Raw genomic sequence first — 11,237 nt, 5'->3', positions numbered from 1 at the left:
GATATGGCGCTCCTAATAAACAACTGGATTTTTCTTGCTAAAGGGCTTGCTTTTATTAGGGCATCGGTCGAACCTTGGGAGGAGGAGGGGGAGGAGAAAGAGGAGGAGGAGGAGGAGGAAGACTCATAGCTTGATTTGGTTATGCTGCATGGGCTTTGGAGTGTGCCTGGATTTCAGACTTTGTGTGTGTGGATTTGTGGACTTTTGCCTTCATTCTTGGACTTTGCGACCCTGGACCTAGACCGAAGAGTACCAGACTGAAGAGAACTTCACATTTGGTGGGAGTGGGAACCTGGAGAATAAGACTTCTGTCTTGGAGGGCCTTCTGTGTGAGGGAGGGACTGGAACAGAGCAACAGGGACCTGTTTAGCTTTCCCCACACTGGCCACTCAATGCAACTCTGAATGTTGTCACCTCTTGTTCAATCAACTTATGAAAGAGAAACGAATTCAAATTGTCTCTGCATTACAACTGCTTCCTGGATGTGAAATTTCCAGTTGGGAGAATAAATAGAGCCAGAAGCCCAAGGGTGGGGCAGATGGTTTCATCATGTCTTCTGGAGGTCTTCTTCTCCTGCTGGGACTTCTCACCCTCTGGGCGGAACTGACCCCTGTCTCCGGCCAGGACCGTCCAAGTAAGTTTTCAGAAAGATCTTGAAACCCTTGGCTGGGATGGGCTGAAGTGCTCTGAGTTCTCCCCCAGGAAACGGAAACCAAGGCCCTCTGGCTTGGTGGGGCTTCTTCTGGGGAGGTTCTTAAGATGGCAATTGGCTGTTACAAAGGTGCTTTTCAAGAGGCATCTGGACTTTGTTTTTCTTAAAGATGTTTCACTTCTCATCGAAGGAGCGTCTTCACTTCTTCAGTTCTTGAAATAAAGGAAGAAAGTCCAGTTGCAAAGCACCTTCAGGACAACCATGATCTGGATGATTGAGAATCTCCATTGACGTTCTGAGTAGGCAACCCAATAATCAAATTAAAAGATCCCAGATGGCTCTCGACTGCTTCAGTCTGAGCATGCTAGGAGGGTGCCAGGTTGGGGAATGGATGTAAGGACTTTTGAGCTAGCTAATCAAATAACATCCCCCCCCTCCATATTTCACAGGCTTTTGTTATCTTCCTGCTGAACGTGGGCCATGTAGAGGCAATATACGTCGCTTCTACTACAACTCGACTACAAAAAAATGCCAACGGTTTTTCTACGGTGGATGCCAGGGAAATGCCAACAATTTTGAGACCAGAGAGCAATGCCACTCTACCTGTGTTGGTGAGTAGGGAAGGCGTTCCGGACTGAACTCTTCATTGAAAAAGATCTGCTGTCTCCTAAAATTAAGCATAGGACGGCTTAATGTAATATTATGGTTCTCACAACAGGCTATGATTGATTCAGTAGAAGGGAATTTTTGATATTCTGGTTGACCTGTGGGGTCCTTGGTGCTCTCTTAGCTTGGTGGGTTTTCTTGCAGGTGTTTCATTACCCAATTAGGGAATGACATCAGTGCTAGAAGAGAGTGGGGTTTGCAGGGAAGAGGAAAGAAGGAAGGAAGGAAGGAAGGAAGGAAGGAAGGAAGGAAGGAAGGAAGAAAGGAAGAAAGAAAGAAAGAAAGAAAGAAAGAAAGAAAGAAAGAAAGAAAGAAAGAAAGAAAGACAGACTGTGTGATCCCTAGTGCTTGTCCCTGCTTATGCAGATGTTGGCATGATGGCTCCAACCACCCAACTCCATGCCCACCAAGGACCCAATTCTGAATGAGCCTAGATCAATATGGTGAGACAGCCAGCTAAAAACTTCAATTTCCCCATTTAGCCTAAGAACTTCAGGCAACTTCCAGGAGGTCCAAGGAAAGAAGACTTCTCTGGTTGTCCAGCCTCTGCTTGGGGGAGGGTCCTATCTTACCCCCTCTGTATTTGAGGAGGGGGCTGTGGGGGTGTGTAGAACCAGCACAGAAAGTCTCTGCCTCCCATTCTCTGAAATTCCTCCTTCCTCTTTGATGGAAACTGGGGCTGTGCAATGTACATGTCCCCCCACAGGATCCCAACTTGGGGGGGGAGATTTATAGCGTCCCTCCCCCCAGGGTCCTGAGACATTGACCCCAGAGGGAAACCGCTCTGCTTCATGGGAAAAGAGATGGGGAGGTGGGATCCAGCTCCAGTTGACATCTCCTAGATGTATGGAGATGTTTTGAGTTCTAAATGATCTAGAGATGGGATCGTTCTTGATCTGGGATTCCAGTTCCAGAGCATTCTCTAAGCCAGTGTTTCTTAACCTTGGTAGCTTGAAGATGGGAGGACTTCAACACCCAGAATCCCCCAGCCAGAGGGATGAGTCTCACCCTCTATGTCGTCCTCTCACTGTCTCCTGAATTCTTCTCCTCCTCCTCTTCTCTTCTCCTCCTGAATCACCATTGGTCACACACACACACACACACACACACACACACACACACACACACACACACCTGCTGGGCACTGAGTTGGAGAAGATGGAAACTGAACAAAGAAAAAAGCAACCTAGAACTAAGGAGAAACTTTCCAATGGAATGTCTTTGCTCCTGGAGTTGTAGCTGCTCCATCACTGGAGGCTTTTAAGAAGAGATGGGACAACCCTTTTTCCAGAACGGTACAGGGTCTCCTGCTTGAGCAAGGAGTTCCCGGTCCAACTTTGTTAGTCTTTATTCTGCCTGAAACCCTCAGTGATGGAGCCCCATAACTCCAGGATTCCTCGCTCTCCCAGTCAGGACATTCCTCCTGATTTCAGCTTTGGCCCTCCATGGTCGTAAGATTAGATATGGTGAAGCGCTGGATACAATCACGGGCAGAACCCTCACATCTGAATGTTTGTTTTTACAGCATCACCAACAAGGAGACCCACCAGGATTGGAACTACTGTTCGAACTTGAGCCAAAGAGCCTTCTTCTGTCCCGGACCACCCTGGAGACCCTCCCCCTAAACCCCACCCTGGGCTCATTCCTTCTTCTCTGCAATAAAGCTTTGGTTCCAGCTGCCCTCTTGGTCTCAGGTGTCTTCTTTGGCCCCTTTGGGGGTTTCCCCTCCCTGCGTTGACCTGCGTCCCCCACCCCACTTGTCAGAGGAAGAGGGGCTGAGAGGCAGCGCATCCTTCCCCAATGTGGCTTCCCAGAGAGAATGCCCAGGGAAGCACGTCTCGGAGGCTGAAATCCCTGACACTCAGTCCCTACAAAGGGTTTACTCAGTGGTGGGATTCAAATTTTCTTTACTACCGGTTCTGTGGGTGTGGCTTGGTGGGCGTGGCAGGGGAAGGTTACTGCAAAATCCCCATTTCCTCCTGATCAGCTGGGACTCAGGAGGAGAGAATAGATGGGGTCGGGGCCAGCCAGAGATAGCATTTACCGGTTCTCTGAACTACTCAAAATTCCTGCTACCCGTTCTGCAGAACTGGTCAGAACCTGCTGAAATTCACCTCTGGGTTTACTCCAGAGAAGGCCTGGGATGCTCAAGGAGACTTGAGCCCTGATGGCTCCACATGGATAGTGTAGACAATGAGAGACAATGAGGCAAAGCAGGCAGATTTTCTGTCCTTTGTTAAGCAGAAAAGAAATAAAAGAGAAGCTGCAAGTGGGAAAAACAGGAAAAGAAAACAGAATTTTAGATATATGAAGGCTACTCATGCATGCAGATATTTGTCTGTTTTAAACATATGTAATATGTTCCTAAGTCACCAGTAACTTCGTCTCCTGAACAGGGAGAGGGAGGGAGGGAAGAGTACAAGAGGGAAGGTAGGAGTAGTACAGAAGGAATGAATGGAGGGGGGGAGGGAGAGAGGAAGGAAGGAAGGAAGGAAGGAAGGAAGGAAGGAAGGAAGGAAGGAAGGAAGGAAGGAAGGAAGGAAGGAAGGAAGGAAGGAAGGGTGTTGTGTGAACAAATCCAGGTGTAATTGTGAGGCCAACCGTTGGGATGAAACCTGGCCAGCCATCTGGACTGACCTCAGATAAGCCTTTTTTCTCAGCCCAGCCTCCCCCATAGGGCTGTTGTGAAAAGAAGAGCTATTCCAGTACCTGAAGATGGAGATATAATAAATCTATAAAATCCTGGTGATATAAATCATATCTTTACTTATTTTGGGTCCCAAATGGAAATCCATGTAGGGCCTTCATTCTGCCAGCAGATGGCACCACCTGCCCAGGTGTTTGTGCTCAGGTGTTTGTCAGGAAATTCCCTTCCCCCCCACCCCCCACCCCATGGTTTCTCCCAGCAAGCCCTTCCCCACTTGGCCAAGGCAATGGGTCACTCCTGATTTGAGGCCATCCTTGCTCTGCTCCGAGTGTTCCTCTTTACACAAATCCTCGTGCAACACCCTGAACAAACTGCCTCGTTCAAGGCTCTGGTTACACGGATCCTCCTTAAAGGGCTGTTGCAGCTGTGTTTACAGTTGCGGCAAAGAGACTTTTTTTAACAGAGTAACAGAGTTGGAAGGGACCTTGCAGGTCATCTAGTCCAACCCCCCACCCAAGCAGGAGACCCTGCACCATTTCTGACCGATGGCACCCAGCCTCTTCTTGAAAGCTTCCAGGGATGGAGCTCCCACAACTTCCGAAGGCAACTTCTGTCCCATGGGTTGTTCTCTTTACAGCTAGCAAGAGTGAGAAAACAGGGAGGGGGGGGTGGGGGGCAAGGAGGGGAGGGGGAAAGGGTGGGGGGAGAAAATTGCTTGTATTTCTTATAAAACTTTTCAATAAAAAAAAGAGTGAGAAAACAGGGAGGGGGGGTGGGGGGCAAGGAGGGGAGGGGGAAAGGGTGGGGGGAGAAAATTGCTTGTATTTCTTATAAAACTTTTCAATAAAAAAAAGAGTGAGAAAACAGGACGTTTTCTAACAATCAATCAGAATAGAGCTGGAAGGGACCTTGGAGGTCTTGTAGTCCAACCCCCGGCTTGAACAGGAGACCCTGTACCATTTCAGAAGTAGCTGTCCAGATTCTTCTTGAAAGCCATCAGGGAGGAAACACCCCAACTCCTGGTGGCAAGCTGTTCCACTGGTCAATTGTTCTCACTGCTAGGTCCAACTTTTCTGGTCCAACTCCCTTCTCAAGCAGGATACCCTATACCAGTGATGGCTAACCTTTTTGCCGTCACGTGCCAAAAGCAGAGGGAGTGCAGGGGGTCGTGTGCATGTGTGCCCATAACCATAATTCAATGCACCCCCCCACAAACCCCCCACTTTTGGCATATACAGTGGGCCCAGTAAATCTGTTTTTTTGCCCTCCCCAGGCTCCAGAGGCTTTCTTGGAGCCTGGGGAGGGTGAAAACAGCCTTCCCCACCCCCCCCCACCCTGGAGGTCCTCCAGAGGCGGGAAACGGCCCGCTTGCTGACTTCCGGTGGGCCCGGAAGGCCCAAAAATCAGATGCGTGCACTGGAGCTGAGCTAGGGCAATGCTCGTGTGCCCACCGATATGGCTCCACCTGCCACCTGTGGCACACATGCCACAGGTTTGCCATCACGGCCCTATATCATTCAGGACAAATGGTTGTCCAATCTTTTCTTTAAAACCTCCAGTGATGGAGCACCCACAACTTCTGGAGGCAACTCGTTCCACTGATTAATTCTTCTAAATGTCAGGAAATAACTCCTTAGTTCTAAGTTGGATCTCTAACGATCTTCCACCCATTATTTCTTGTGATGAGGTAATTGTGGATTTTCTGTCTTTCTTCCAGAGGATTCCCCATCCCATGCAATCCATTTGCATTTCCTCCCCCTCTTCATCCAAGGATTCAGAGCTTCATCGAATAGCAGAGGACCCAGGAGAAACCATTGTGGCCCCACCCTCGATTTCTCCTGGTGGAACCTGGTTTGCCTATTGCTGACGTTTCACTGCCATTCTCGGTAATGTCATCAGTGCAGTCAGATTGGTCCATGAATAGGAAGGGTTGCCACACAGCAGCTTCTGCTCCCTGTTTGCAGTATTACTTGTTCCTTGTTTATTTATCTGTCCTTGTTCCTCCTTATCCAGGGTTGGTTAACAGGTGGGCAGTGAGGGAGGGGCTCTCTGGACTGGTTTTCTGCTGGCAATCAAAAGATCCAAAAGAAATTTCTACATTTCACAAGACAGAGAAAGAAATTGCACTGAGAGATGGATTTGAATTAGGCAAGAGAATCTGAGAACCCAGGAGAATTCCTAGAAGTTGTTGCATAGCAATAAGCCTCATCGACACCAAACATTAAAAACAGCATCCGAATAATAATTGCTTGGATTTTACAAGATTGCGGTTGGTGTGGTGGGGATGCTCAGTTGCAGGTCAGTTGTGGGGACGGAGCCGAGTTGACGGTATCAAGTAAACTCACCCAAGAGGCAACAATTCGAACTTACAGAAATGACCTGCAGGGTCCCTTCCAACAGATCCTGTTTCATTCGTATAGAAAAGGAATGTCAAAAAGACCATTTTCAGGGAGATGTAATAAAGATAATAGATATTATTAATAACAACAACAATAACAACAACAATAATAATAAGATAATAATAGATACAAACTCAAGGTAAACTGCTCCAAACTTGATTGCAGAAAATATGACTTCAGTAACAGAGTGGTCAACGCCTGGAATGCACTCCCTGACTCTGTGGCTTCTTCCCCAAACCCCCAAAACTTTAACCTTAGACTGTCTACTGTAGACTTCACCCCATTCCTAAGAGGTCTTTAAGGAGCCGTGCATAAGCGCACCAGCGTGCCTTCCGTCCCTGTCCTAATATTCCTTTTTACTTTTACTCTTTTCATGTATTTATAATTATGTTTATACTTTTACCTCTTATCTTATATATGCTTGACAAATAAATAAATAAAAGAAATAAATAAAAGAAATAAATAAAAGAAATAAATAAAGATAATGCTTCTCTAAAACTCGTGTTTTTACAATTTTTTATACTTACCAAGTTACCAATAGAAGAGAATATTTGTAGTGCATTGTGGGGCCCCTGATGCTCTCTGAACTGGGTCCTTTCCTTGCAGACATTTCGTGACCCAACCAAAGAATCTTTAGTCGCGAGCCTTTGTTCAGTGTGAGCCTTAGCTTTCCTCACTTTGCAATGTGTTTGTTTGTTTTTGAAATGTATTAAGTCTGCTGAAGTAGGAAGTAACGTTCTGTTAGTTGATTGGTTAAAGTAACATCTGTTCGTGATTGGTTAAGCCGCCTGACAGCTGGTAAGATAAGAGCTGTCAGGCAGAGTTCCAAGCAGTTTCAGTTATAGTTGTGGCAGTTAGCACAGCTGTTGTTAATAAACGGTTAATTACATGATCTTCGCATTGTCCATCGTCCTCCGCCAACACTTTTACCATCGTGATCAGGCCCCTGGAGAGACTATTAATCAATATGTTGCGGCTCTGAGGAGGGCGGCCAGGCATTGTGAATTCTTTGATTTAGAAGATTATCTCCTCGATAGGCTTGTCAGTGGGGTCAGGGACCAAAGTCTTAAAAGGCATCTGATTGCGAATCACGACCTCACATTTCAAATGGCATTGGATGAGGCGTGTGCTGCAGAACTGGCAGCATTGTCACTGGCCGAGTTGCCCCATGGATATGCTACACCTAAGACGGAAAAAGACTCATCGTTTGCAAATGAGGCAAATGAGAATCTGTCAGATTCTGATGGTGACTTTGAAGTGTGCCGTCTTCAAGAGTCTAGAAAACAAAACTCTGGCCCAACTAGCATGTCAAGGGGACCAAACACATGTTTCAGCTGCAGAGGAAATCACCTGTGCGCTAATTGCCGTTTTAAAAACGCAGAGTGCTGCCGCTGTGGCCGCAAAGGTCATCTCGGCAGAGTATGCAGAGCCCCTCAGCCACAGTTCGAATCACGTGTGCCGCAGGATGGGTGCCGACAATATCGTCCTAATCCATCTAAAGTTCATAATAGTAACCAATGATCTTCTTCTGATGTGAATTTAGTAACACCACCAAATATGTTGAGACAGCAGAAGATTCGCCTTACAGTATTCATCAAACGGAAACTGTGCACCATGGAAGTTGATTCCAGCTCCCCTACATCCTTGGTGTCATGGAGTACAATTAAACGACTAGTTCCGAAACTGGCTAAATGACAACTAGACCCCTGCCATCTCCTGCTAAAAGATTGCCAAGGAGCCAACATTCCGATTGTCGGAAGTGGCACATTCCAAGTACAATTTAAGAAGTTTAGTGGATTACTATCACTAGTCATTGTGGAAGGAAAATTCCCCAGCCTGTTGGGCCTTAATTGGTTCGATGCATTAGGTCTAACTATACAAGGGGTTAATGCCATCTCATCATCTGAACTGGACATGTTATGTAATGAATTCCCCTCAGTTTTCTCTGAGGAATTAGGAAAATACACCGGACGACCGGTTTCGTTCAGTCTCGACCCTCAAGTGCAGCCTCGCCGCCTTAAGCCGCGAAGAGTACCGTTTGCATTGTGACCAAAGGTGGATGCTGAACTTGACAAATTAATAACACAACGTATCCTGGAGCCTGTTGAGTACGCACCATGGGAGACCCCCATTTTATTGCCATGAAGGCGGATGGTTCAGTGCGCATCTGCGCAGATTACCGAGCAACAATTAATCATGCATTACAGGCGCATGCATACCCCGTTCCTATTGTGCAACATTTGTTGCACTCCTTGGGTAGTGGCTCCGTATTTGCTAAATTAGACTTAGCACAGGCATATCAACAACTGCCTGTGGATGACCAAACAGCGGACGCACAAACTATAGTGACACACCGGAGTGTTTTCCGTTGCCGCCACCTCCAATTTGGGGTTTCAGTTGCCCTGGGAATCTTCCAGAGCATGATGGAGCGTTTACTTAATGGAATTCCCGGGGTTGTACCGTACTTTGATGACGTATTAGTATCGGCCACCAGCACCACCGACCTCCTTAAAAGACTCAGATCGGTTCTAACTGAATTCCAGAGAGTGGGGCTCAAAGTTAAGCGAAGCAAATGTATTGTAGCTGCTTCCAAAATCGAGTTCTTGGGTTTCCTAATTGATGGTAAGGGTATACACCCTACAGAGTCTAAGACGAACGCTCTTTTACATGCCCCTGCTCCCACCAACAAGGCCGAACTTCAAGCCTTCTTAGGCCTTTTAAACTTTTAGGCAATTTTCATACCACACAAGGCATCTATTGCGGAACCTTTGCATCGTTTGCTGAACCGGGGGACACGTTGGAACTGGGAATCAACTGCAGCCACTGCATTTACTAATGTCAAACGTATACTCATTTCGAACTCTGTCCTCGCTCACTACTGCGAGTCACTACCCCTCGTGCTAGCGTGTGATGCTTCTCCTTATGAGGTGGGAGCGGTCTTAAGTCACCATTTCCCTGACGGCTGTGAAGCCCCCGTTGCATTTTTCTCCTGGACTTTGGCTTCAGCAGAGCGAAATTATTCACAGCTAGACAAGGAGGCTCTAGCATTGGTAACTGGAGTCAAGCGGTTTCATCATTACTTATATAGTCGACCTTTTACGCTAGTGACGGATCATAAGCCTCTGCTTGGTCTACTAGCAGCTGACCGTCAAACTCCGCAATTCCTATCCCTGAGATTCACCAGGTGGTCTGTGTTTTTATCCGCCTATGACTACACGCTCCTGTACGTGCCAGGCAAGAATCTGGCCCATGCTGATGCCCTCAGCCGGTGCCCCGTGCCAACGTTGTTCTCTGACCCCAGCTCCCGCCTCGTCAGTCCTGATGATTGAAGACTCACCTTTCATTTTGACGGTGGCTGACATCGCTCGAGTTTCATCCCATGATCCAGAGATCTCCACAGTCATGGACTGGGTGCTAAGGGAGTGGCCACAAGGGCCCATGGACATGAAGTCAAAACTGTACACTATCCGTAAAATGGAATTATCTACCATGGGGGGTTGTTTATTGTTGGGACACAGGGTGGTGATTCCAAAATCTTTACGGGATTCTGTGTTAAAATCATTGCATTCCGGACATCCAGGAATAGTCCGAATGAAGGCTCTAGCTAGAGCCTATCTCTGGTGGCCTACTCTTGATCAATGTATCATCGACTGGGTGGCCACTTGCCGCCCTTGTCAAGAGCCTCAGCCAATGCCCCCTAAGGGTAAGCCCAGGGAATGGGAAGACCCCACTGGCCCATGGTCCCGCCTTCATATAGACTTTGCGGGGTCATTTTATGGTCACATTTTTTTAGTGGTGGTTGACGCGTATTCTAAATGGATTGAACTGATACTTATGCACTCAACATCCTCAGAGGCCATCATAAAGGCCCTTCGTATACTATTCTCAACCCACGGGTTGCCCGACCTATTGGTGTCAGATAATGGGCCCCAATTAACATCTACCACATTTGAGTTGTTCCTTGCCCAATTAGGTATCAGGCATGCCCTTATCTCTCCTTACCACCCGGCCAGTAATGGCCTTGTAGAAAGGGCTGTGAGATCCGCAAAGGAGGCATTAGGCCACATGGGACCAGGGAAATGGCATGACCGGATAGCAGAGTATATGTTAGTGCAACACACCACCCCTTGTCAGGTTACCAATCAGAGTCCGGCAGAATTACAGATGGGTCGCCGGCTGCATACAATTTTGGATAGGTTACACCCCCGTTACGCCCCTGCCAAGCCTTTGGATTCAAGTAGGACATCTAAACCTTTTGGTGTGGGTGATAAAGTTACGCCAGGTATTATGGGGGTCAGCCGTTATGGCTACCAGGTAAGGTGGTGGATATTACAGGTCCATGCTCATATAAGGTGGATATGGGACAAGGCAAGGTTTGGAGATGTCACCAAGACCAGCTATGGGTCAGATGGGGTACTGAACACGATATAACAGAAAGAGAGAACCAGGCAGGAGAAAGTTTCAGCCAGGGGTTAAGGGGCATACCAGAAGCTGAGCAGCAGATTTTGAGCCGGCAGATTACTTCGGACAATACAAACCCAGAGGGAGAAATTGAAACACAGGTCGAAAGCAGTAACGTACCTGTAGTTATTAGAACTGCTGGGGAAAGTAATTCCTGGCAAGAGTCTGTGAGTGAGGCAGGGTTAAGACGTTCGATCAGAAGCCGGCGCCGACCGGCATACCTCCAAGAATACACATCCGCCATCCAGGTGGAAAGGGGTGCAATGTATTAAGTCTGCTGAAGTAGGAAGTAACATTCTGTTCGTTGATTGGTTAAAATAACGTTCTGTTCGTTGATTGGTTAAGCCGCCTGACAGCTGGCAAGATGAGAGCTTTAATATTGACCCAAATGCATTCAAGATAATTTTCATCA

At 47.4% G+C, this 11,237-nt stretch overlaps 1 protein-coding gene across 1 annotated transcript; it reads left to right on the top strand.

Moving 5' to 3' along the window:
* Nucleotides 1-549: 549 nt before the first annotated feature.
* Nucleotides 550-2,893, top strand: LOC139313905 (kunitz/BPTI-like toxin). The gene is made up of 3 exons (XM_070939382.1): nucleotides 550-634; nucleotides 1,102-1,263; nucleotides 2,844-2,893. Exons 1-3 carry the CDS (start codon nucleotides 550-552, stop codon nucleotides 2,891-2,893), a joined length of 297 nt encoding a protein of 98 aa, XP_070795483.1.
* The last annotated feature ends 8,344 nt before the right edge of the window (nucleotides 2,894-11,237 follow it).

The sequence above is a fragment of the Pituophis catenifer genome, unplaced genomic scaffold, assembly GCF_029215685.1.
Source record: "Pituophis catenifer annectens isolate HBS135680 unplaced genomic scaffold, rPitCat1.0.hap2 SCAF_3, whole genome shotgun sequence".
NCBI lineage: Eukaryota > Metazoa > Chordata > Lepidosauria > Squamata > Colubridae > Pituophis > Pituophis catenifer.
Note: the sequence above shows the minus strand (reverse complement) of the source record. Positions and strands in the feature narration are given on the sequence as shown.